A 27,842-nucleotide genomic window follows, 5' to 3' on the forward strand; every position below is an offset into this window, starting at 1 on the left:
TTAGACAAAGGCTGCTCTCCCTGAATGCAGGTTTGAAGATCAGAAATTGTTATCTTCATGTATGAGGTTACTGTCTGTTCTTTCTTATTTTGAGATCAATGGTAAAATTAACGTTTGCTTTAGTAGAAGGAAGCCTGTTTATGCTTAGGTCCAGCGAGATTTTCTTACTAATGAAAGAAACCAAACCATCAGCACTGAAAGTAACCAGAACAGCACCCTGAGGAATACAGAGAACATGAGTGCTGGCTAGCCAGTAAAGACATGATGAGTGTCCTTGAGAACACTCGTTAAAGGAGTGTCAGCTCACACATCCATAAACTCACAACATAGTAAGTTACAGAAACGGGAACCCAGCTCATACAACCGAGTGGTGCATCATGTCCAGTACCTGACTCGCTGTCATGCACAACGCAATGGCTTGCTTGTGTGAAAGCTGCAGCTGCCTGACTCCTTGCAGAGCAAACCCTCGATGAGTACAGATCGAAATCACATTACCATACGCATGAGGAGATACCAGAGGTGACACTGTCAAAATGATGTTCCCTAGATCAAAGAGAAGGTAAGAAAAGCAGCGTATTATTGCCATAGAAGCTGTGCTATTACTGCAAAGAAACTCACAGCAGCCAGATCCTACTTGAAGCACATCCCAGACGGAGACACCGCATTTCATCATTTATTTCTTCTATCCATCTTATAATGGCTGCTATCAGAAGCCAAAATCAGTAGTAAAGCTTATGGCATTATCAGTAATCTCTGTGTGAATCATCTACTCTAGACATTCTGTCTCATAAAGTCTATCCAGCCATCGACAAGCTTCTCATCTATCTTTGAGCTACCTGTGCTCTCAGTCCCCACAATGGCTGTGTGTCCACGAGATTCTGGGTTGCCTGTGGTAAGGTTTGGGTTCATCTCTGGTAGGTAACACTTAAAGAAAACAAACTTTTTTTTTCCACATGCACACATCCCAAACTGATCGGGAAATCTGCTAGGGTCAATGGAACTTTTCTTACTGGGTGTATAAGCATATTTGTATGTGGAACAATAGAAGAGAAGCTGCTGGAGACCTAATAGAAGGAATAAGTAAATGTTTCCTTCCCTTAACACACCACAGGGTGTCTGCTCCCAGATCGGTTTCTCAGCTTCTCTTTGAGAGTCACAATGGTTATCCAAGGAGAAAAGCCTGAAAGTGATTTCCTGAGCCCAAATACAGATGGAACGTGGTGTAGTATAACTCGGCAGCCCACATCAAATGTGAATCATTAATAGCCATAAAAGGAAGGGGAGGCAGAAAATGTGAGTCATTCCATCAGCAGCAACCAGCTGCCATCAATAGCAATCCCAAATAACATGGAGCCAGTGGCTGTATGCCAAGCTACTTGAATTAACATGCCCAGTTAAACAAAAGACTGTACCTCAAAGGTAAGACTTTCTTTCCTTTTCCCATTTTTTTCCCTTTCACTTTCCCCTCTTTTCATCTTACGTTTCCATTCCTTTCTCATAACTTCTTTCCTTTAGCAATACGGTTTTCTTTACCTTCACTTTAAGTCAATACGATCCCATTTTCCTCCAGTCATCTTTTCCCTCACAGCTGCTGACTTTCCACACCCTCCTTTTCTTTTTGATATCTGTCCCCCTCCCCTTTCTTCCTATGGAAATCTCTTCAACTGTGGGAGTAGAGACACGTTAGCAATGCTCTGATTGCACAGCCTCAGAATCACCTGCACCTGAGATCTGCTACAACAGGCCCAACTACAGAGGATCACATTGACCCATCTACAGCAGACACCTCTCAGATCCTTCATGGCCAGTCCTAACACCAAATGCCCTAGCAGGCTCCTTTGAGCACAGTTAAGCTGCTGCTAGCTAGGTAGGAATTTAGAAGCTAGAAGATTCCTCCTACAAAGGGAAAAGGGGCACTTGGATAGAGCAGTCAGGTGATAGCTAGTTAATGTTAGTCCCATTACATGCTTTCTTTCCTGATAGTCAGTCCTGGCTTGAATGAAGTCTTAACATTTCACATCCTATTACATTCAGCTGCCTGTGCTGGTCTCGAGTTGATTTCTGATCAGTTGAGCAAGCAGTTTAAGGACACCGTTAGGTAATCACGATAGTTCCCTGACAAACAGCCCCCCTACAAGCACAAATCTGTCGTGGGAGTTTTCGTGTGTGTGTTTTCTGAGTGAAACCTAAGCAGCCTACGGGACTCAAGCAGCTGCTCCCATGAGGAGGATGATGTGACAACACTTCTCTGTCACTTCATTTTAGGCAACAGCATTTCACTAGAAATTCACTCCTGGCTCCGGACCTGGCCAGGTCACAGCACTGAATAAGGCAGAATGTCCTGAAATGGCTGCACTGGAGTGAGGTGACTGTCAGCAGAGCAGAACCATAAAGCTTTAAGAGAAGTTCCCTATTACAAACCATTGGTAGGTGAGATGAGCATCGCCGGAGGCAGAGACTGCACCACGCCCAGGAGATCAACCTGCTCTTCATCTGCTTCTGCTCTAGTTGATGAAGGACTCTGAGATCTAAAGAAAAACAATAGATATTAAAAGCTGTCATGCTGGGTTCTTAGTCCAACCCACCTTCTGCAACAGACCCAGGGACAGGAAAGCCGTAATGGAAAAGCCATTTCAACCCCCTGTCAATGACATGAGCTGCACCTCTCCAATTGACCATCTCTTCTATTACTCCCTCTGAGACTCTCTTTGTTCAATAGAATAACCTAACACAAAGTAGCCAGTTTAGGAATAAAAACAATACCTCAGGCTGCACTACCAGCGTCCTTCCTACCCCACAGATAAATCATAATCATAGCTGCTATTTACTTTTGGTTCTTCAGCCAGAACTTAAGTGGTTTTAAATCAATCACAGCACTCCTCTGCCACTTCATGTTGGGTAACAAGCACCATCCAGTCTGTCACAGATGCTCATTGCACTGAAGCCTCCCAACACTCCTGCATACCCAGAAAAACCCAATCATAGCACATAAGGTGTAGTTCTGAAAGCCAGGGACTGGGATGCAAACTGCAGCCTGCACAGCAGCTTGGCGAGGTCTGTGAAGGGCAGGCTGTTCAGGCAAACCTGTCTGCCTCGCTCCCCTGCTACTGAGCTGGCTGGAGCTCATCCTGCTTGTTCGCTCCAGGAGACTGAGAGAAGCAACCAGTAATTTGCAAGTAAAATCTGACAAACTCAGTTCTGAGATACAGCTCGTATTCTGATCTCCCAACAGGCCAAATTGCCAGCATTAGCAGATGGGTACATTTCTAGAACGTAGCATCGCTCTGGACCAGCTAAAAGGAGATGCCTAAGGCCTAAAAAACCCGGTGCAGAGGCTGGCACTCCACACGATTATTACACAGCCCCGTAGAGCAGCCAGGAAAGGATGTCTCCGTTTCATATTACCACAGCTGTTGGAAAGTCCTTGAAGCCCTAAGCCAAATCTTTTGATAAAGCACTGGAGGCCAAATGCTTTGAGGCCCAGATCCACTTATGCCTGGAGGAACCCAAGGGGTGTCTTTCAGAAGCCAAAATAATACATGTGCCTCTTTGACTTGTGCAGGACAGCCCACTCTGATGTGTCTTTGCAGCAGACTGAAGAAAGGGACATCTGAGCACAGCAGGGCTCTTCATTTAGGAAGAGGATTCGTAGGACTGAGTGAGATTCCTGGGTTTTAACTTAGAGACTCCATCTGGGAAGTAGCGAGGTCGTCAGGAAGTAAAGGATCATTTCACACCATAGGAAGTGCTGGGAAGGAATACTGCCAGGAGTATCCCCAGGGTACTGATCCAGTTCCCCTCTGCTTTCCTGCAGCTGCAGACAGTGTGCAAGGGCTGCTCAGTGCTGACTTCAGAGCAGAACAGAAGCTTTTCTCCTTTTCCCTGATGCATGCACCTCTGCTGTGCTGAGGAAGGCCAACTGCAGACTTTATGGCAGACCACCAATATCAGAAACCAAGCAACTCTAAGAATAAGAAACATTAGAGAGCTTTGGCTATCTAGAAAAGAAATGTGAGCCCTTGGGAGCTACAGCCTGCCTCCTTGTAGTTATGCACATTAGGACACATATTGCTGAAGGGTGCATGATGGATTAACAGCTTCTTAATAACCCAGCTCCTTCTGCAGCTACAAGAGCAAGATTCCAGACTCTTGAATCTTTCCAGTTCCTTCAACTTCTTGGCACCCCACTGCTACGCCACCAGTTCCTAAGTTGCTTTTCTTCATACTAATTTGCTTAAGAGTTTATAAACCATCCTTCATTCTCACACACACTTCTGTCATAATCCCCCAAAGAGCCTTTTCCATCTGAAGCTCCTTATCTCCAATCTGTTAATATGAAAAGGACAAAGGCTAAAGCTGCTCCTGGAGAGCAGGCTGCTCAGTGGCACGCAACCTTGCAGCCTTTTTCCAACACCAGGCAGAGCTGAAAGAGTTTGCAAACCAGGCTGATCAGCCACTCCTGGCACAGAAAGGGGTCCAGGTGTTGCACGTGTAGGAATTAAAGGTCTTCCAGGGAAGAACTGATGGGAGGCAACTGCAGGAATCCCACACCTGACATATCTATGGGAGCGAGCGCTGTGAGAGACGTGCTTTTACAGACTCCATCCTTTGCTCTTGTTCTCTTTAGCAGAAGAGGCCAATAAAGACAAAGCAAACCAACTGCATGCTTGTCTGTCCTCCGCATCGCTTTGCCTGGGAGAACTACTGTCACTCAAAGACACGCAGGCCAGCACCCTCACCTTGTTCTGTTGCATCTGGAAGTTGGAGCCAGGATACCACCACGCAGTGCTGCATCAGCAGCCCTCCCTCCAAACCAGAGGCACAGCTCCCTGCGCACACAGCTGTCCTGCTGGGACAGGTAGACAAGAGGCTCTGTGTGGCTCGTGCAGTAGATGGCATTGATGTTACTGCAGTCTGTCGTACCAGCCAGCTGCAGGTCAGATGGCCCAATGTTGTTCTGCAAGGTGCAAATTCCTTTAGGCCCTCTCACACCTGATGCCAGCACCTTGTCAGTCTCTGACGCGTAGGAAAAAGGCACTTTTTCTGTGTAAGACAAACACACACAAATAAAACATGGAACAGGTAGAGAATGGAGAAACGGCCTGAAAATATTTTAAATAATCATCTTAAAGTTTTCAAGTTAAGAGTAAAAAATAAAATCCAATCTTCCATCTCTCAGAGCGGTTCGCAGCTGAAATTAATCGTCCTTCATACAAAATGTTAATAATGGTAAAGGTTGGGAGCACTGAAGCAGATCTGCTGCCTGTCAGCTCTTAATGACTGGTGATTTGATGGTTTTCTTACTCATTTCTGTCGTCCTCCTTCATTTCTCCAGTTACCAGCATGTACAACACTGAGACAACTGCAGTCCCATTTTTGAGGCAGTTTTCAGTAGGAAGGCTGCAGAATTTCTCTCTAATTAAGCAGGTCTGCATTTGTCTACCATCCAAGCAGAAGGAAGCCTGTTTCTCTCTCAGTCTGCCTAGAACTTCCCCCAGTAGAGACTGGTAGCCTGTATTCACTATGGAGTCATACGCAAACCCTTCAGGAGAACTTACTGGCTCCAAAGAAATCACCAGTGACCGTATATCAGAAGCCATCTCTACGTTTTGCTGCTAGTATATTGCTTGTTGTTCTAGGGTTATGTTACATTAGCAACTAATAACCTGCTATACACGCTTTGAGACAGGTTTCACGACCTCTGCTTCACAAATGGAAAACAATGAAGACTTAGCACAGGGAAATATTTGAAAGCGCTGGTGTCTGATGTTAAAGGCTTTGGGATTTGACATCAGGGAGCCCATATCGTTTTTGTTTGCCTCCTCTTTTTTGCTGTTGTATCTCAGACTGCCTTCTATTGACAAACTGTGACACGCATTGCCTGTTAAGCCATCGCTGAAATGTCAGTTACAGGATGGCCAGATCAGTGTTACCTTTGGCACATGCTCCTAAAGAACAAGTTAAAACTGAGGTCCCAGAAGAGATGGGATGGGGGCAACTGAGGAAGAGAGGTTGGAGTATCTACAGCTAAACCTCTAGAAAAACCCATGGAAACTGATTTGCATGAGCCTAAACCTGGAGCTCAGAGCATTGGAATCTGGGAAAGCCTCTGCAGAGGAAAAATGATCGAGACAAAAACATACTGAGAGCTAAAAATCCAACTGGGGGATATTCAGCACTTGGAATAGATAAGAGACCTCGTGCTGTTTCTTCCTATCCTTTCTTTGGGGAAAGATACAAGCACTGATGTGATGCTCTCAGAAATCTGTTCCCCCCTTCCCCATGTCTGCAGTACCAGGTGATTCTTCACTTCAGTACAGTTACAGATCTTCCCCTCAGCACCATCTGAAGGAAAACTAGACCTCACCTGAGCTGGAGAGCAGCACAGCACGCTGAGAGCACAGCAGGTGGAGTCCACGGGTACCCAGCCCAGAGCTGAGCTCCAGCTGCAGCACGCGATGGGAAGCTGGGGATCTTCGGGAGAAGGTTTCAAACAGCAACACCATGGCAACCTGAGCAGCAAAGAGCACAGGGGAAGAACAAGCCAAAATGCTTCCAAGTCCACGATGACCACACGGCTGCATTCCTTCTGCTCACCTTTAATTCCCATGCCTTGCCCACGCTGTCAGAGCTATAAAGAGGCTTTCCTCCTGTGCTTACATGCAGTTCAGCACCGTAGGCTTTTACCTTCAGATTGAATAATAAGTATGATAGCTGTGATTGAACATTGATTATGTATTACTGATACAGTCGTGCCTTTTGTCACATAAACCTACTAGTAAAAACCTGCATGTTCTCTGGGGCAGGGAATAAAGCGCATCACTCCTACTGTTTAACTTTGCATGCTACAGGAAGATGGCTAAATTGCAATAGACCGAGTTATTTTTTTTATACCTAAAAAAATGCCAAAAAAATCAACATCAAAAAAGGGCTCAAGAAGACAGAAGCTGCCCCACATTTACATTCTGAACTTCTCTTTGCCAGGTGAATCCAATTCAGCTCATCCTGGCAAACAAAGACATACAGATGTAGGTACTGAATGTCTATAACCTAGAGGACAACAAATAGCTCGGAGCTCTGGACTTCCCTACTGAAAGAAACATATTGCTTCAAAAAGCACGTGGTTCACACCAGAAAGTTACGTGGTGCTTCACAGACCGTGGGTAATAACTCTCCCAGGTGCAGATCAGACAAGCACGATTGTATTGGCCTCAGATTTGTGCCTGGTTCTCCTGGGTGTGAAGACACACAACGCTATCGCCAGCAGCAAGCTTTATGTCTGCACTGAATGCCAAATGAATTCATCACTGCTGGTCGCTTTAAATGAAGTGCTACTCCCCCATAAACACATAACAGGGCTTATAATATCATGATAAATGAAGTTATAGATTTACTTAAATCATAAGAAAGAGGTCCAATTAGGAATAAAAGCTCCTCTTCTTTATGTTCATCTAGCTCAAGCTCTCCTGATACTAACCAAATGCTTGCAGCAGCCAGCAAGGAAGCACGTTTTCGAAGCAGCTCTGATAGTCCCCAGGGTTGTGCTGCCTGGGCTCCAGGCCAGTTTTGATACTGCAGCTGTTCAACACTGAAAAGCCTCAGCAACTGCCTGGTTCTCTGAGCTTGGGAGCCAGGCACTTGGCTTTGACCACTGAGCATTGTTGCAGGCATTCTTGTGCCCAGCCTCATACATCACTGATTCTGGCTCTTATCCTAACTTGCTGACTTGACTTTCTGGCTTGACCTGGTCCCTATGGACTCTTGGCTGACCCCACTTACTGCTGCTGGACCCGCTCTGCCCTTCTTACTTGGGAAACACCTGACTGCACCCTGCCTTGTGTTCGTCTCCTGGTGTGCCATTTCCTCACTGAGCATCCTGCCCTTGCTGTGCCATGTTCTGTATGGACCCGCTTCCAAGGCACAATGAGGAACTGTAATGAAGACACGAGGTACTTCCTGACTGTGCCAGGTGCCCGATATCTCCAACAAATAACTGTGGCCTTCAGGTATCTTCCAGGAGCAAGCCTGCTATGTGCTAACTACAATCAGTCACCAGTCAAACTTGCTGGTTATTTAGAAAGAGCATAACATATCTCCGTCTCCCTGCATCAGTTCTAACTGAAGATGAACTCTGTCAGATCACACATGCCACGTGGTGCTGCATAGAAGCTAAAAAGGACGAGTTACCAAAGTTATCCATCAAACACGGGTACAAGTCCTGTACGCTTTGCTACGCATTCCTAAACAAAGGGAAAGATGAGGTAATTCAAGTTCCCTTAAACTTCTCCTCCTCTGGGTTAATGCAAACAGATTTATTTCCAACACAGACTGTTGGAGTAGCTAAGGAAGACAGCACTTGGAACATCAGTTATGTGCAAGTTGCGCTGCACGCTGACTATCAGTCATGTGGCTCCGGTTTATCAGAACTTCTCTCTTGTTCCTTATCTGCACCTTTCTGCAGCAGTTTCTTCAACCTGTGTATTTCATAGTTGGACCTTTCACAGCTCAGAGCAATCAGTACAACAATACCGACGACACAAGAGATTCAGCTGATACATTCCAGTTGGAGTGAAAAATACTTGGAGTATTTGTACCCAACATAAAGACCGAAATATTCCAGGTCATTTAAACGTGACCAGCTTATTCATTTCTTTTACCTTGCTGTCAGTGTCTCTGCAGGCCTCAATGTCACTGCCATTAGGGAAGCATTTTTCATCAGCTCCAACAGTCTGCCTGTAAAACCTGCTCAGCGCTGCAAACACCTCCTCCACTGCCTGAAACACATGGAAGGTAGTTCTTACCTGCATGCCATGCCTTGATTCTCCATGATTATGCTGGGCATCCAGCAGAGGAGAGTTTTGTAAAGCAAATACTCTAATAAACAAACCAAACTGAAGGACGGGGAAAGAATCTTATTTTCTATGCAACTGTAACCAAAACAGAACATTTTTCCCCCCATGTTCACATATCAGCACTAGTAGCACATACATGTAAGTCTTATCGTGTCATTCACTCCTGAATAGGCAAAAGGCTCTGGCATTTAGGTCACAGCATTAAAGAAATGTGGCATTTTTCAATCTCAGCACCTTGTTTTGTTTCTCATCCATTTTCTGGGCAGCCAAGCAAGCAACCTGCCCAAGTGCAAGTTTAAGGATGTTTAAGGATCTGTCACTCACGAGAATTTGCTGTGACCGTAATGCCTCATAAGCAAGGCCATAGCCCAGAAAGGAGTGCAGCTTCTGGAAGACAAGGTTGTCAAGTTGCGGTTTGTCCTGCAATTCGTTGTCTGTCGGCCTTGATCGCAGTGGAAAATAACAGAGGAAAACCATTGGTTTAAGGAAGTGGAAGATCCTCTCTTGTTCCAATACTTGATGCCAACTCTGCAGGCAATGCTGGCATTGTGCAGTCAGCACAGAGGGATGAAACAAGCCTTTCAAAACACAAACGTAGCAAGACTCCAGTCTTTACTTATTCGAGCTGCTCCTTAAGCGTGCCTTAAGTCAATAAGCTTCCAAGAGAGAAAAGATAAGGGATAAATGTGGCCAAAGCAACTCCAGCCAATATTTCCATGGAGATATTCATTGTAATCACCCAGACTGACAGGACACAAGCTGGGAACCCCAAAGTAAAGCTGACCTTTAAAGAGTTTCACATTGCAAGCTGTAGATCAGCCGTGACACAAGGCAAGCATGCAGCTGAATGACTGGCCTACCCCCATCAGAGCAGGGACATGGCTACACCTCTTAGGGAACCAAACCCACAGGAAATTGTTTCTATGATCTGTCAGACTCTGTTTTCTAGCAGCCAACCTGAATGAGATTTCACAAAGCAGCAGGAAATGAAGCTTGAAAAGTCTTAGATCTCCCAGGAAATCCATTTTTCTCACATGGGTAAGAAAATACACGCAGACAACCACAGTGTGACAGCCCATTTTTGTCTAATCTCATCAAAACGTGAGTGGAGGATCATTCCTGGGACCACCCTCCCATGCAACGTATAGGAAGAAAGCAGCTTTCCCATGCTGTTAGCAGAGAATTGCATTGAGGCTGTTCTCACAATATTGAGATGAGCCCTACCTGATGCATAACGCACAGGTGATCCTCCCCAGGTAGCTGAATGACCCTATTCCTCCCAAAACAACGTTGGTGATTTTGACACTATTTAACTCTAAGCCAGCTTCATCTCTGGTGCTACTTTCAACGTTCCACAAAGAGATGGGGAAGATCATCCACAAAGATGGGGCAGGCAGGAGAACTGCATCAGTTTCACCTCGGGGCTGGTTTATCTGTTTCATGCCTCCAACAATATTACAGGAGCTGTAGAGCTTCTGTGCAGACACAGCAGTTCACAAAGCCCTCCCCCCCCCCCCCCCCCCAGTCTAGTTGATGCATCATCTGAGTGCTGACCTGTCTCTTAGCAGGGAGGAGACTCCCTCCCCATGCACACTGCAGAACAGTAAAGAGGCAGCATCAATACTTACCCAGAAATGCCTTTTCTGTAAGACTCTGCAAAATGTTCAACTAATCTCGTGTCTCACAGTGCAGGCATTACACCAGGGAGAAAAGGTACCCTACACTCAGCCAGCAACAGCTATGGGAGCCCTCAGGATACTCTGACTCAGGTTTTGACATGCTTCAAAGCCCCAAATCACTTCATCACCACCTCCATGACCACCCTCCAAATGTAGTAAATGAAGTTTCTTACAGCACTAATACCCCCTCCATGCATATTGCTGCCATCAGAAAGAGCAAGAATGGAAGGGTCTGCAACATCCTATTATGGGTATTCTTCATTTTGGCCCAAAATTATCCTTCTCTAAGAGGAGAGAGAAGTTCTGATTCCTCCTCCCTTAAAACAGTAGGGAAAAAATATACATATATCAGTTTGCATCACAGCTAGGATTGAACACATCGTTCTTTGAAGAACATTAAAAAGAGCCCCAGAGCCACTGCTTGCTTTCAGACAGCATTACCAAGATGAAGCCAGACAGTTATGGGAAGGAAATCCACAGCAAAACACTGAGTAGAAACAAGAATGAGCACATTTCAGAGAAGACCGGAGCTGTGCACAGCAAAAGCATGAATCTTTAATTGTCATACAGAAGTATGACCAAATCCAATACCCCAAATCCAATAGCTCCTCTTCTTGCTTACAGTGTATTCTGTTCTCATTTCTGAGAACAAAGAAATAGCTTTTGCTGTCAGATGACCTAAGATAGTCTTTCAAGTTGCAGCGTGTTTTCTAGACTGCTTCCCAGCCACAGCAGGAAAACAGGAACTGTAGGAAGAATTGATGTACTCCACCATTCCATCTCCTTGCACACAAAGTGCTTTCCAATACAAAGACTTGCTCAGCCACCCTCACTGAGGCAGCACCTAAATCCCTCTCAGAATGATGCTGCATCCTCCACTGCCTCCAAAGTCAGACTGTGAATCCTGTACATATATAACATCTACCTTTCAGCTCCACTGACCGCAGCAGAAAAGCACCAGCAGTCTCATTCTAGCAAAGGCCTTAACAGTAACATCCTTGAGGTCCCTTCCAACCCAAGCCGTTCTGTGTTTCTATGTTCCTCAAACTTTCTGCTCTCTCCGCTGACTTGAGTCCAAACACATCAGTGCAGTATTCCTGGTGCAACCCAGATTAACACAGAGTTTGTTTTCTCCACACCTTTCCTTCCCCATTTTGCATGCTCACTTCAGATTGCTCCAGATCCAGTGCAGGAAACAGGCAAGCACTGAAGGAAGATGCCAGGCAGTGGAAAGGCTGAGGACAGGGAGGGCTGATTAAGGAGCTTGTCATTGAAAACGTGCAGTTCTGGCAACTGCGTTGCAGGCAACGTGAAGATGCATCTCACTTCCTCTTGCCTCCCTTCTGAATAAACAAAGATGCCTTAAACACGGAATAGGATGAGAGTCATTTCTAGCTCCTCTGCCCGTCACACGCAGTACTAATGGCTGAGCACATTAGTTTGATGGTTCTTTTAAACTGCTGTCTTCTGCAATAATTGGTAATGGCCACAATTTAAATATGAGCTTCCAAACTTCAGGAAAAGTGAATATAAGGGTTTATTCTTCCCCAAACTTTGCCTTCCATGCTGTATCAACTCAGAGAGACGTCACTGCAGCCCTTTCTCCATCCAAAAGGTGAAGGCTCTCCAATTACAAACACCAATGACAAACTATCAGGGCTCAGCTAGCCCCAGGATGTCAACTTCCCCACTTCTGCCTCATGAAGCCTTTGAGATACAGCTGTGTAGCTCAGGATTCAATTATATAAATGCATATAGAAGAGGCCCCAGGATGTCTCACCCACAGGTGACTCATCTCCACATGGACTCATCAGCCAAATGACGTGCGAGACGTACGTAAGTGCTCTCACCAAAGCTATTGAGATGACTTTATCAGGCTGCACAACAGATTCACGGTGCCCTGAGACAAAAGCTGGACCCTCGTGCCAACTCAGGTCAAGATCAGACACAAGCAAAGTTTGGAAAACAAAGGACAAGGTGAACAGATCTCCTGTTTGACCACTCCAACCTGGACAAGCTGTAGGTCCAAGGGGCAAACACGTGCCATGTTGCAAGTCTCAATATAAATAACAGCTGTACTTTATCTACAGGATGAGTTGTATGGAGAGGAGCAGAAGGAAAGGATTACTTTCACCTGTCACGTTCCCATGTCTGTTTTTCCTTCACCTTCTCCTCTAGAAGGTTCTGGTCCCATTGGGAAGGTTTAGTTTGGAAAGAGCTTCCTCATTTCTAGGCAAAAGTGAAGAACCCAAAATGTTTCTTTGCATGACCTGCCTGCTTCTGCTGAGGCATCTCAGCTTGTCAGATTGTTTTCCACTCTTGCTTCGAATGCTGCACAAGCATCGACATCCAACTTCCTGGTAGCTCAGCCTTTGCCATGGAAAGACTTTCACAGCATCAAGTTACAACACCAAGGCAAATTTGGTGCCCTGGATCCAGTTCTGGAATTCTCATCCATACTTCGTCCAAACTGCATAAAATAATAACAGAGCTTTGCTTCAGTGAAAAGCAAAGAGGGAACTTTGTGTAGACCTGCCTTTAACTGGCAGCCAGAACAGTCCTTGTGCTGGAAGTCAGGAGGGAAACTGACTGTAGAAGCAGCACATAAGAAACGAATCCCTGGGAAGTACAACAAAAGCGTTTCTCTGGAGCTTATATATAAATATATATAGTGCTGGGGGGAGTTAGGGCAGCACTCTATGGGCAAGAACCCCGGGGTCCAGAACACTGTAAAGAGCACAATAGAATCTAGTACACGGCATTGAAACAAATGAGAAGAGGCACATGAGCACCAGTGCTGGCTCTGCATCTCCTGTGTCCCCAAGGTTAAGGTTTGCATTTTAAGGCTTAACAAGGAAAGTATTTCTATGTCATTTTGGCACTGTTCTCTTTTTGCTGACAAGGAACGTCACAGTTAATGTCTTCTATGGGGATGATGTCATTCCTAAGCTGGGGTTTTAATGCTCCGTGAGTTTACTCTTCGTCTCTAAAGGCAGTTACTGCAGGTTGATAGGCTGTATATCTTGTGTTAATAAGAAAGCCTCAGAGAAGGGTAACACAGCTCTGGAAACCTGGGTGGCACAAAGCATTTGAGCATAGAAAGAGAATGTGGCCTTTCAATTGATTCCCACTTTCCAATGGCATCAAGGCCAAGATCCAGCTCCAGGAAGTGCCATCTATCTTGCTGTTCAACTTCTAATGATATATAATTCCCCTAATAGGGGATTTGCATAAAAGCCCAGTTTTAAATGATGCTTTACAAGTATACAGCAGATTTATCTTTTGCAAGTACGTCAGCTTGCTTTATTGCACTTCCCTGCACTTGAAAGCTACAGTGACTGCAAATCAACCGTATTAAGCCTCCTTTTCCTTCACAGAAGTGGGATAAACCTTTAGGCAAATTGCTAAGTGCACTGCTAAGCTCCTAAGCTTTTCTGGCATCGATTCTCACATTGTAATAGCAATCTCAGTCAAGTTTGGGGATTACTGGAAAGTTCTCGTGCTACATGCACTCAGGCAGGGGGAATTTCAGCAAGAAGCTGATACTGGTGGTTTTGGAAGCAACTGCACAGTTCTGCTCCCCACCAGGTAACGACTGGAAGCCACGTACAGGATGGAAAACCAGAAAACCTCTGGTAAAAAAAAAAATAGATGTTTCTTGGAGATCTACAGAATCAGCAATTATGCAAAGCATCTTCCCTACCTCATCTATTCCAGCAGCTGGAAAGCAGAGCTCAGGCAGTAAAGGCCTGCAAAAATAAAGCACCAAAGATCCAGTGATGGAGATCATGAGCTCTTCCATTAGTCAGTATTTGTATCAAGAATGCTTGGGTACGGTTATTTTTCCTGACCATTTGTATTTGGAAGGTAAACACAGTAACAGATTCATGCTGCGCCCACAGGAAACAACTACAGCAAGAACCAGTAAGTGTCACAACAGAAGACTTCTGTTAGCCAGTTCAACCATCAACATAATCTACATTAACCCTACAGCACAGGACTGACGACCTGAGTAAGGAAAGTAAACTCCACCATGTTTCTCTCCTGCAACAGCTCAAGGGGAGACAGAGCGAGTTGCTGTTGTTTTCTGTCTGTCTTTGCTGTAGCTGACATTTCTGAAAGACTTTGGTTGCTCCTATCAACTTAAATCTCTGTTGGGGAAAGAGCAGCAGCTTTACAAATGCCTCAAGAAAGCAAAACTGACAAAAGCCATTGTTATCACAGTGACATCCAGTGGAGCTTCTAATGAGAGAGAACCTCATTTGCACATAGCCTTGCTTTGAGCAACACCATTCGGATGAGCGGCACATTCACCTCTCCCCATACCAGCTGAACTCAACAGCACTGTCCATGACTGTAAACAGGGCAGTAAAACAGCACTTACAGTTTGTATGTGGACTGGAAACTCCACATGGCTTATTCTATCAAGCAGTGATCTAACCCTGCCCAGCTCCAACCAAATGCTCAGAGCAACCTGAGCTCACAGCTTCAGAAGTTCATTCAATCACTTGGCATGGGATACATATTTTGAGCATAGCCAGTACTGAACAATTCTGATGCTTTGGCCAACTCCCCATCTGAAATTAGAGAGCAACAAGGCAAACAGACAGAAGGCAGGTCAGCCTCTGTTCCTCCATTTTCTTTGTTCCACAGAATACTTGATCTCTAAGGTCCCTTCCAACTCGCACGATACTATGATGATACTTCTTGAATTCAGCCACCTTAGATAGCAGCCAACATCAAGCCCTTGTCCAGCCCAGAGGGATGCTCTCTCTCATTAACCCTGCAGCTTTCGCCAACGGATGGATGAACATCAACAGCAAAGTTGCTTATTCTTTTGAGGTTGTATTTTTTTTTTTCAGTAGTATTTTAATCATGACATTTGTTGCCAGCATCAATCGTTTACTTGTGTGAGCACTGGAACCACAGCTGTCAGACTCCAGGCTTTATGATACATCATGGGAAATTCAATCTTTACTGCTCATGGGCAAACAGTTGCGAGCAAAGAAATGCTTGCTGCAGCTGAGCAAGGGAAGTTTATGCACGTTTCTAAAACATGTTAATACCTCTTCTTCCATTTAAGAATTATGTGATGGTAGGAACAGAAAACCCAGCCCCAGTTTGCCAAAGCTACAAGGGATGCTTTGAGTGAGCTGGGAGATACTTGCATACCCAACAAAGCACGTGGCCAGCATCTCAGCTAAGTTTATTCCATAACAGGAACGTTATTCATGCAAGGGACTTGTGGGAGATCACAGGTGTGCAAGGATCACTGTTCATCACATACGCCTGGGATATCTTCCATTGGTGCAGACATCTACACCTATGTTGTATCAGGCAGTACTTAACAAGCAGTATTCAAAGAGCAAAACAAAACAGATGCATCAAGATGCTCAGAGAATCAGTCTAGTTCAAATCTGCTCCTCTGAAAAGCGGAACCAACAAATTAGGGCCCAGAGTGGCTACCTCAAAGCTCCCCCGTTCTAAGGGCACAAGCCCATATCATGCCTTATGTTACAATGTGCCACCTACATGTGCTACATTTCAGCTTGTGTGCTAGACCATTCAGCTTGGTGTTTTGCTGTGCAACGCAGACACTGTAGTCTAGCAAGACAGAAGGAACAGGATCTCAGGTCCTCTCTCTGGGCTTTGACTCCTGGGAGTTGAATAGCAAGACAATATTCCCTCTCATAAGTCACACTCTTCATGTGGTTAAAAAGAAATAACAGCACAAAGCACAATAGATGACAAGATAGGGCTCCTGGATCTAGGCAAATCTCCGCACAGTGAGGTCACAGCCACCAAAAACACATTAACAGTTAACGAGCAGCAGAAACAAAACCAGAGCTGGTTTCTCATCAGCACAAAAATCAACATAACCGAGGACAGCTTGAGCTGGCAATTAGCTGCAAGCAGTTCTTCAGTTCCCACAGTTCTGGGCTTCATTCTAATTTAAAGCAGCACTTACCCTTTTCTATCCTGGCTCACTCAGATTGGAGCTTAAATGGCATACCCAGGGCGGTTCTTAGTGAAAAGTAGAGGTAACAGCCTATGGCAGTTCTGTATAACTAGCACATTTAAATGCTGCTTACTTTAATCTTCTTTAACCTTTCTTTAATCGGCATCAAGTCCTGGGTTGGAGATTCATCTGTTGGCATGAGACAAGCAGACAGAGCCAATCCATCCTCTTGCTGGGTCTGCTGTAGATCTACTGGCTGAAATGGAGCTTTGGGTCCACCTTCCATTTTCACAGGAGGCACCTGTAAATCCATTGGAACAGAGTTTCATTTGTCTCAGATGGCTGCATTTAGAGGCCAAAGATAACCCCCTTATCTTGCTCTGTTGCTTTCGAGTAGAGCCACACAAGGTCTAATAACCCAGGGAGCATTCTCACTTGATTAGTGGATTAGCTGAAGTTTAGCCAACAGGAAAAATCAATAACAACAAATTAAATAGGAATAACATGCAGGCTTTGCTAAGTCGAAGGATTTATTTCATCACCGAGGACTCCCATCACTCGCACACTGACTTCCACCGGTTTCACTATGGGAAAGGAAGAACCACATTTCCTCCCAAGCATAGCAAGAATTGAGGGCAGATTTCCTGTCAACACTGCCCACTCGTGCCACAGTGGTGCTGTGTGCTGCCTTTATTCACTGTAATGAGATAATGCAATCTTAATTAAAAAATAAATCAGTGCTAAGTGATTACATCATTCTGATGTAGTGCAGGCTTTAGAACAAGCCTTCATCACTCATAAGTGATTACTAATAGTCAAAGCCTTGTCGGTCCCTATCTGGTGAATCCACATTGTAGTTAGACTCAAAGCAATTCCTTTTTGATGGATTTTCTCACTCATACTCCTTTGTGAGAGGCATCCCATATCATCCCATCTCCCATTATACATATGGATCCCCCTTGTTTGGGATCCAAAAGGGACTTCTGCCAATCCCAGGATGGCATCTTCTAAAGATACTGGTTTAGTGCCAGAGACAAGACTTCAGGAGGACATATAACTCATTGGCTCATAATGCTGCCCTAAGTAGAGTGGGACACATGAGAAACTGGGCTGAAAAGAAACAGAAGAGATGAATGAGACTGCCTGGGGAGGCATCATAGTGCTGCAAAGCCTTTCAAAGTCTGTTCTTAACGTAGGGCAGGAGTGCATGTTCAAACTGCTGCATAGGTCAGTGACAGTGACATTATAGCACTACCAAGTCCTTGACTGCTTCAAACACTGCTTTTGCATAGGAACTTCCATAGCAATTCTGCTACTGGGGAACGCTTATGTTTGAAAGACCATGTTCTGCACTGTTAGAAATCAGCATATCTTCAAGAAAACCAGTAAAGATATGTTCATTTACACACGCCAGGAAACCAGCAAGACAGTGGAATTGCACAGATGGAGATGAGAATTGGGTCTAAAACGCTTGAGTTTCTCTTTCATTAAAGAAAGAATCTGCATTTCTCGTTGCTATCCAACAGCTGTTTGGGAACCTCGGATGTGCTACGAGTCTATGAAATCAATTTGTGGCTTTTATCCCAGTTTGTAGGAGTCACAAAGTCCATTATAACACTTGACCCTACAGTCCCAGCAGGGCAACACTGAGCCCTGCAGGCTGAGATACCCTTCTACGTTGGAGAGAGCTGCTGCAAATCAGAGCGCAGGATTTATATGTGGGAGTAAAGGGAAGAAAGCTCACAATTCAGCTGCTCGTGAGCTATTTTCTGAATGGAAGATTCAGACTCTGGGGCTGCTCAAGTGGTAATTTTCATTAGTATTGAACTAACATCACAGAACGTTAGCAAAGTTTTAATGGAAGCGTGAATATCATTAACAATTAATAGTATTTAAGTGGAGGTTAAGTGACTTTAAAGCCTTGTGCATGCTGTCCACTCAAGGTGAAATTTACCTTGAGTGCATGAATTGATACGCCAATGTCTTTAACCAGGGAAAAGAATGAGGCCAACGACCAAGGAGGGACAGGGGAAGGAAAAACAGGAAAGGTTTGATTTTTTCCTTCCCTCAGGAGAAAAGATTAACAGCAGATTAATAGGAGAAGGGAGGGAAAGGGGTTTTCTTTGGAAGGGAAAAAGGTGCGAAGCAAGGGACAATTAAGATGGAATAGAGCATCACTTATTTATAGCTCCCTTGAACTTCAGGAAGGATCTGTTCTTAATTCAAAGTTGTGAGAAAAGCAAAAGGAAAGCAATGACTTTGTGCACCGTCACTGCATGTACTCACCAGAGATAGAAGCCATGTCACAAGGGCACGGGAGGTATCAGCAGCTCTCAGTGCAGTGCCATACATCTGACCACTGCTCTCATCTGTGGCTACCCAGCCACAACTCAGCAGCCAAACTTCATCTGTCACATTGCCCAGTCCAGGCAACCTGTCAATAACTGGCAAATAGGAGGTTTCCTGTAAAAAAAGCAACAGGAAAATGAATATAATTTGGATCACTGGAGCCATATTCATTATCCCAGATGAATTCTACTCACTGCCAACACAGGAGGGACAATTAATATCTGGTGAGCATTTATCAGAGAGGAAGCAGAAGCCATAGAAGGTGGGTCGTCACATCAGGGACAGCCCAGACTTTCTTGGAGAGCTGTTACCTGGGTCTTCATTCAGTCTCAAGCTGCTTGTTAAATGGAAGGCCAGGTGGTCACAGACCAATACAGTTTGGTCAAGTTTATTTTACATTCTTTAAGATTCAAAACAATCATGATAGAATGATAGAAGTGTCAAAGTCTTCCAATGTTTTCTGCCTCATCCACAGATGATGTCACATTTAGCTGAACTCATTTCTTTTCTCTACTTAAGCATTGATACCTGCTTATTCAGGATGCAGATCCCTCTCCTTTGGGACCTATTCTCCAACAAACAACCCCAAGCTGGAGCTGTGAGATTATAGTTTATGGGATCTCTGTTCTTCAGCCAAAGACACAGCAGCTGCTGCTGTAATGGTTAGCTGGTTTGCTATTTCTGCCTTTACTCTGCTGCCCTCCTGTAAATCAGGAAGCTAGTCACAAAACCAGAAATAATTTCCAGTATACACAAGAGCATCGCTCCTCAACAGTTATGATCCTTTAATAAGGACCCTAAGGGTCTCCCCAAGGCACCTTGTGAGCATTCATTATCTGGATATGGCAAGTATTCATTTACAAAGAGCTGTTGATGGTGTAACTGTTTCCTGGCTACTTGTTACAGCATCACACCAAGGCTGCGCTCCCCACCGTCAGGTCAGCAAAGTGCAGTGTGACCACGTTTCCCATGCACGTCAATACAATCAGCAGACAGACTAAACTGCTAATTGAGGTGAGCAAAATTCATCTGAACCGACCTACCGCAGCATGAGCCCAGCAAGCACCTCCTTCTGTGAGCACAGCAACAACACAGGGAGGGCAGAAGGGTGCTGAGCAGCAGCTGGGCAGTTACATTCTCAGGTGCTCCAAGGAGCCTTTAATGAGGCTGCCTGCCCACACCCTTACACCAAATTAACCTTAATTTGATTTACCTGAATTCGCTTTGGGAGCAAAATAAGCTAAACAAAAACCTGAAAGGGAGCTCGTTCTACCCAACTGCAGGCAGGAACTGCTGAGGTCAGTGACATTAATGCTTTCTTAGTGTGCCTTCCCTCAGCATTGGCCAAGTAGACCCATTTACCCTTGTCTGTCTATGAAGAGAGTCCAGTTTCTCTACACACTACGCCAGCTTTTGTGACAGCATTAGACTATAAAAAGATAGAAATGACTCAAATCCTGGGCTATTTTAGCTGCTCTGGCTAGAATCGTGCTGTCAATCACACACAGCCTTGTAGCTGATGGTACTTAAGTACCAGCAATTACCACAGAGTAAATAAGATAACGTTCCCTATTTCCAAAGCACTCAGTATTGTATTATTGCCATTGCAGTTCACCACATTGCTGCTTACAACCCTCCAGCCCCTCCATGCTCCGTTCTGGCCATCCTCCCCCACCTTAATATGAGAACAGTGCAGGAAGCAACACCAGCTGCACCGTGCAGCCAAACAACAGCGTGCTTTGTATAACTTCATATAAACATAATCCCCCTCCCTCCCCCCCCGAAAAAAACACATCAAAAAGAAGTGTGAAATGAGTTGCAGGGTACCTCAGAGATGCCCATACCTTGCAGCATACAGCTACAGTAGTGCTGGAGATACACACATGGAGGCACAGCCCCAGAATAAACTACAGCATTAAAACAAACCTTCAAAGGACAGGATCTGAAGGGATCTGCACAGTTAATATCTAACAAGTGCTATTTTACCTCTATCTTTTTTTTAAGCTGGAGCTGTTTATGACCTCAGCAAGCTGCAGCTGAGTAGAAGCAAGTTTGTCAGCCAAGATTAATGCCATTTTGTTTCTAATAAAACAGCTCTAATTGGTTAAATGATGCTTTCGTTGATGGCTTCTGAAAAGACCAGTTGGCATTGCTTTTTTCTATGCCTGCACAGCGGATTGGCCAAACAGCTTTGTTGTCCTAAAGGTGGGAAGCATTATCAGAGCTGTTAGAGGGTGGGATGACAGAGGGGCAGCTCAGGTTTTGCTGCTGGCAAACTTTACAGAGTCCGTTTTGCTTTTGGAGCTAAAGGCAACTTCGGCATTTCCCTTCTAGCACCTTTCCCAATACAAACTAAGCTGATGCTAGCGCTGAAGGAAGATATCGCATTCAAAAAGTACTCCCTACTACGCTGAGAAGACCCTACAGCAGCAAGAGCAAAATCAAAGCATCCCCTGCATGTGAAACATTAAGTTATGCTTACAAAGCCTCCTCCTTCTTTGCTGGAGGAGGTGAATGAGGAGGAAGGGGAGGAATAGGAGGAATCTCACTCTCATTGGCTGCAGCCTTAATCAAAATAATTGTTTTCAGCCATGTCTAAATTTATCCTCCTATGTCACCCTCAGCTCGGATTGCAGATTTCAGAGGCAATCCCTGATGAATGGCAAATTACTGGCTGCAGAAATCTTCTGCCAAAGGATACATCTGCCGTGTGTTTGTAAATGTGAACTGATTTCTGGGTACTTCAGCAGCTCCAGCTAATTGCTCTCCTGAAAACCCTGTGCTCTGACACTGAAATTGCTCCAGCATTGCATGTTCCTGCTCTGCGGTGGGCAACGCTCACAATACAAAGCGCAAGCATGCTGATCATGTGGTCACCCATCTATTTCCCATAGAGTTAACATAGGACAGTAGATAGGATGCACTTCACACTTCCCCCTTCATCCAGATAACAGATAACCCTCTTTCACGGTGTCTAAAAGATCCTGCATTCAATGAAGATATATTGGAAATATGTGTTTGTTCACATTCATCCTGTGGGGAAGGAAAAACGACGGCAACACCATCTGCTAGATTATCTGAAACTCCACACGAAGTTGTGGAATAAACCCTGACAGCATTCAAAGAGCTGCTTCATGGTTGCAAAGTGGAAGCAGTGGATAAGAATGAGGAAAGCATTTGCATTTCCTGTACGCAACTGGCAGAACATGCTGTAATGATGAAGGCAACGTTTAATAACAAAAAGGAGAGTACGATTGATGGCAGTGGTCTGGATGGCCTTGCTCTTAATGCAGTTCTGTACTAGATTCACTCTATATAGCACGAATGGCTTCTGAATATCAGAAATACAGTAAGATGTTGTGTGTAAAACAGCAGCTTCTTTACTTGCTGGACATGGGAAAGGCACCTGAGCAAGGCTCAACTCCTCAGGTAAACAAACACTCTGAGAATTGCTCTAAAACTTGAATCAAAGTCGCACTGAACCCCATTGATGTTGTTTGCTTTCTGAGACACAACCGTTATAAATGAGCAGTGCCTTTTCCACAATGGGTGGTTACATTAAAGGTTACTATAAAGGGACTCAGCCTCGCTGTGCTGCTGTTCCAAAGCACGTGGAACAAAAAGCTCCTGCTCTACTGAGTTCCTGCTCCTGGTTAACAAACAGCAGCTGGAACAAATAGGAAGCTCAATTACAGATCTCATGTGAGGGCAGCACTGGGAATTAGGAACTTGTGCTTTACTGCTGGCTCTGGGATGGATTACTTCCCTATGAAACTGCAGGGCGTAACATTTCCCTTATCCTCGTTGCTCTCTAGCTGCATTAATCATCAAAAGCCTGTAACGTGCTGGGAAAAGAAATGGCACAAAATTATCAAGAAACTTCCCAAACTTAGTTCTGTTCCTCCCTTCTTTGTTCTGCAGTCCATGCAGCAAGGACATATAGGCTCTGTGACCCCACATCCAGCTGCAGAACGCAATGTACGTGCAACTCTTTGGGCCTGTTTAGTGCTCTGTGATTAACACAGGTTATCTGTGATTTGGGAGCTGCCAGGTGCTTACAGCCTCAGCTGAACCTGGTAGGAAGTGCAGGTGCTTTGCACGTAGCTGTGCAGAGCTTTTGGTTTTGCAGTAAAAAGAACTGCAGGATTCTTTCCTGTTGGTAATTGCAGATAAAGCCTTGAATCCCTTTCAACATCCCTGCCACAGAGTAACGCTTCTGTAATTATTTCTGTAATAACGTGTTTACAAGCCATGACTGGGCTTATCCCTCAGTGTAAGGCTGCAGCCCAATCCAAATGGTAACACTAAACAAGAATGCACGAGAAAAACTAGGATTACATTTAAACCACAGGGCTTATTTAACAGCGTTGGAGCCGTATCAGCCACTCCTGCACAGCCACTTCGAGAAGCGGAGGGTTGGATTCAGCCCCTTCCAGCTCCAAATACCATCATAGATCGCATCTGTGAGATTAGACTGGGAGTTCTGAGTTCCAAGATGTGCATGGCAGAAAGCACTGCCCTAAATACATAAATGTGACTGTGATGTGGCCTCGTGGCAGCTTCCCCTCCTGCCAGCACACACAGGACCTGTCAAAGAACAAGATCTGAAATAGACATAGAGGTACAGCAGTATCTTTCTCCTCCTGCCTTCTTATAATGAAAAAGAGATATTAGCCCATGGCCATTTTATTTCATTGCCTTCTCCTTAGGTTTAACATAAAGCATTCTGCTAATGTAAATAGAGGAGTGTTTAGGACCTCTACTGGCAGCAGGTTCATGCACCTAATTGTGGAGACTATTCTTTTTACTTAGATTAACCTCTGCCTTAAGCAACAATGAATCTGTCAAGAACATCCATAAGTATATTCAATAATAAGGCTAAACTCATTGCGATCATCTCCAAGATGTGCCAGGGAATATAAAGGTCTGAATATTTCACACTTTCCTGGGGCCACTTCAAACTCACAAGAGAGAAACAGCACAACAAAAAGTCTCTTATTTGGAAAGACTCAACTGCCCATCCATTCCCTAACTGGGAAATACAACAGACAAAGGTGGGAACAAAACAAGCAGGCTGGGTCTGCGTGGAAATTTAAATGGAAAACGTGGCATTTTGGTGGTCCTGCTGCGTTCAGCACAGGAGGAAGAGCTTCCTGGTTCTGAGCCCAAATGCAGCTGTGAGGCCTGAGAAAGCAGACACGAGGTAATTAAAGCAGGGTTTGCAAACGCCACTTTAACTGCTCTGGTTGTATGCACAGAAGTGGTGTCAGCAGGATGTAAAGTTCCTAACTTGCCTTTAAGTGTATTCTGACAGTGCCAAAGCACACACTTGCAAACATCAATTACTCTGAGAAACCAAAGAGCAAACAAGCACGCTGCCCATCTAAAGGAACTTGTCCACAACAAAGGCTTCTACAGCCAGAATTCTCTGCTTTACCTGTTAAGGCAACTCTATGGGATGCATCTGTGGGCCATGGCAGAGCTTGTAACAGCCTCAGCTCCTCTAGCTTGCTAACTACAACCACAGAGAGCATAAACCAGCTGAGCTCACCCTTAGCAGAAAACACCATGCCAGCAAATCCTCCCTTCTCTTACTCTGGTACTATGTGGGAAGATGAAGAGGAGGCCAGGAACGCAGGCTCAGTGCCAGGTAGCAGTTGCCTCTGCTAGAAAAACATTTCCTGAGGAACTTCCACCCGATCCCAAATGCTGCGTGTTGGACTTGGTGGCACAAACAGGAATTCTGGCCTCCTTCTTCTGCGAGCTAAATTTAACGACATCATCTCTAATTGCTTCAGTTTATTTTTAAGCCTTTCTTGAATTGAGACAGCGGGTTCATTAAGTAGAAAAGATGTTAGTCTTGCTCCAGGAGCTCGTTAAATACCTCGCTGTGTGAAAAGGGAGGAATTCAGGGGCCATCTGCTGGCTGCCTGGCACATCACTGCTGGCCACAACCCCAGTCAGACCAAGGCTGAAAAGACGTGAAGGAGCCAAACTCAGCTCTGATGCCAGAAAAAGATTTAGCGTGGGAAATACTCTGTCATTTTTACAGGCTTTTCTTTAATCCCAGTAAAATAGGAAGGGCCAAATGGTCGGTTCCGTTACCTTCACGCAGGTAGAAGTGTAACGATTGCTTTAGTTCAGTGTAAATGAAAATAACAATTGGTCACAAGGGGGCTTAAAATTACAACATCAGGATTCGAGGAACACAGATATGGAAAAACCTCAGTTACTGCATCAAATCACCGTAAGTGAAACAAGATTCAGGTTTAAGCCTAAGAATTTTACCCGACATCAAGGAGCCAAATCAATGCTTCAATATACAAACACAACCCTGCCATTTCTGACAGAGGTTACAGAGCCTACGTCTGCAATGTGGAAAAGACAGCACCTGCACAACGTGTTTGTTAGGCTCGAAGGATTGCTGCGTGCCCAAACGGTTTTGTTTAGTAAGCCAGCTGTAAGGCTAAGCTGCACTAAGATGATGATTAGAGTAATATAATTACTAACACAAGGTTAGCCAAAGTGATCGTGGAGCCAAGAAAAACTCCATGTCTCGGTATGAGTCAATGCATTCATTTTCTAAGCAGTTTGGCTGTACGAGGTAGACAAAACAGTGTTTATAAGGTACTGGTAACAAGGTGGTTCCTAATAGCTCCCAAACAACGTGATCTCGTTCTGCCATATCATGGGAAAGCAATAAAAGTAAGCAATAAAAGTGCAGCCCTACTGTAAAAACAGCTTTTTGTCTCAGAAATGACAGAATTGAAGACAAACTGGCTGATATTCGCTGTGTGATAAATTAAATCTAAAGATGGATGTAAAGCATCACGGCCACGAGCACCACCCTCTGCAGCAGTTCAGCTGCCTGTGTTCAAGGCCAGTTCTGACACAGCACAGCTGGTAACGTCAGGTGCTGCTGCTACAAGAAACAAAACCTGCATGAAGCCTCTGCCAGGCTGCTCTCTCTTTGCTTTTGAGCAGTGACACTTACTTGCCCTTGACCCAGCTGCAGTGCAGGTACACCTGTGCCTGGCCATACACTTCACTCATCTAACCCTGCCCCTAATTCACCCACCTGGCTTTGTCATCTTGCTCTCGGACCTACCCCATCCCTACAGAGGAAGCAACTGGTTACCCCCACTGGACCTGATCTGCTCATCCCCTTTGGGCACTGTGCTCCTTGATAGTGAGGCCTCCATCCCTACCTGCCTTGCTGTCACCTTTAGCTCCTAGTGAGTTTTCTCCTATAGGGAAACCTGCTTGTGTTGCACCCCAACAATAAAACAAATAAATAAACCAGATTTGAGCCAGGCAAAAGCAACTATTACTATTTGTATCGTACCTACATGTCAGCGTAACATGAAAATCAACATTAGTACTAAGCCACTCTATCATAATAGACAAGGTCCATTACACAAAAGGCCAAATCCATTGCAACGCTATAATATGATGAAAAGAACAGCAATAACAGCAGGATAGCAAAATCCTCAACTGCAGCAAGTGAGGATAAGCCCAAGTGCAGCAGCTATAGACACAGAGGAAAAAAGTCTGCTTACTCTTAGGAAGGCTCAGGCAGGCAGGGATCTCCAGCAAGATCCCCTCACCTCCACTGCCAGCCCTTAAATGAGGGCTGGGAAGGGGTGGATCCTGGCTCCAGTCCTGGTCATTCAGTTGCACTGTTTGCACCTGAGCTCCCCAGGGCTGGCCCTGCCTTCCCACCAGGTGCTCCATCACTGCTTTAAGTCCTGACTTAGCATTTCCACTTCTTACATCTTCCAGGTAACTGCTTCATGCATTGCGCAGCGTTCCTTCTCTATCCCTTGTAAACAATACTCTGCTTGACCAAAACCTACACGTTACTTTGAGCTATTAATTCAACCTGACCTTACAACACGGATTACGTCAGCACTGGCTTTCAGCAAAACTGCAGGTGCTTCAATCAGCTCTGAAGTCAAACCCAAGGTTAAAATGTGGCTAAGGGTCTGTTTTCAGAAGAAAGCTACTTGTGTCAGCCTGAAGTTTCAGTGAAAGTTGTGGTGGGGGCAGAACAAGCAAATAAATAAATAAAGTCTCTTCTATGCATTTTTGAAAGGCAAACTTGGGTCAGAATGTGTGAGCAGCCTGCATTTCTTAGTGTCTGAATGACAGGTAGAATTCAGAGAATGGAGCTGCTGATTTCCATGGGAACTGGGTACTTGCTTGCCTTGAAGACACCGCTGCTTATCAGCCCCTTCTTTAGATGCTGAGATACCCTGCATGTTTGCTCTTGCTCTCTAGAGTTACCTGTGCAGTTTTGAAAGTGCTCTTTGCAAACACGATCCTTGCTCATAGTGCATCCCACAGAGCGCAGCGGCCTGCAGAGTTTGGCTGAACCAGGTTAAAAAGCAGCAATGTTTAATCTCCATTTCACTGCTTTTAAATTTAAAACGAGAACTTTAATGTAACTATAACGCAGCTTTTATTTTGTATTTTCTTTTACATCTCTTTCCCAGCACCTCAGTTACGGTAATTACAGACTTTCTAAACTTCCTCTCTGATTATTACTCAATTCAATTATTTATTGACATTAAAACCAGTCAGAGGAATTCTGCAAACTATGACAAGTGATCCAGATCTGAACATCTATCATTGCCAAAACAAAGGACTTTGAAAGCGAGTTTCAAAGTGTGCTACTTTGTCAAACATTTTTGCTTGTTCTTTGGGTATACGTGTTTATATATAGATATTAGAGTATTTTCACCAAGAGAAACAGCTGCCAAATTACAGCTTCTTTAGTTTTAAGTGTCAAAACATTCGAGTTTTTTTTTTTTTTGCCTTGTGTGCAGATGAGGAAATAAAAAAGAAGAGAAAAACCTGTTCTAACTCAAAGACAAAAAAGGCGGCTGTCAAGATGAATTTCAAGTAACCATATAAACGACTTGCATTTGATGGATGATGCTGATCCATTTTTCATTCTTAGTTTTAATAATGAATATTGCTGAAACAGAACAAAGAGTCAAG

General features: G+C 44.7%; 1 protein-coding gene across 1 annotated transcript in view; it reads right to left on the reverse strand.

The window, feature by feature from the left end:
- The window catches only part of DNAAF8 (dynein axonemal assembly factor 8), a 58,739-nt gene that overhangs the window by 21,197 nt on the left and 9,700 nt on the right, over positions 1–27,842 (reverse strand). Inside the window, exons 11-17 of the mRNA XM_072349618.1 lie at positions 18,777–18,953; positions 16,624–16,791; positions 8,658–8,774; positions 6,368–6,512; positions 4,740–5,043; positions 2,422–2,528; positions 389–543 (exon numbers count right to left, since the gene is read on the reverse strand). Of these exons, the coding sequence (XP_072205719.1) occupies positions 389–543; positions 2,422–2,528; positions 4,740–5,043; positions 6,368–6,512; positions 8,658–8,774; positions 16,624–16,791; positions 18,777–18,953 (1,173 nt within the window). The remainder of the gene's footprint in view (positions 1–388; positions 544–2,421; positions 2,529–4,739; positions 5,044–6,367; positions 6,513–8,657; positions 8,775–16,623; positions 16,792–18,776; positions 18,954–27,842) is intronic.

The sequence above is a fragment of the Excalfactoria chinensis genome, chromosome 14 (assembly GCF_039878825.1).
Source record: "Excalfactoria chinensis isolate bCotChi1 chromosome 14, bCotChi1.hap2, whole genome shotgun sequence".
In the NCBI taxonomy this organism is placed as follows: Eukaryota; Metazoa; Chordata; class Aves; order Galliformes; family Phasianidae; genus Excalfactoria; species Excalfactoria chinensis.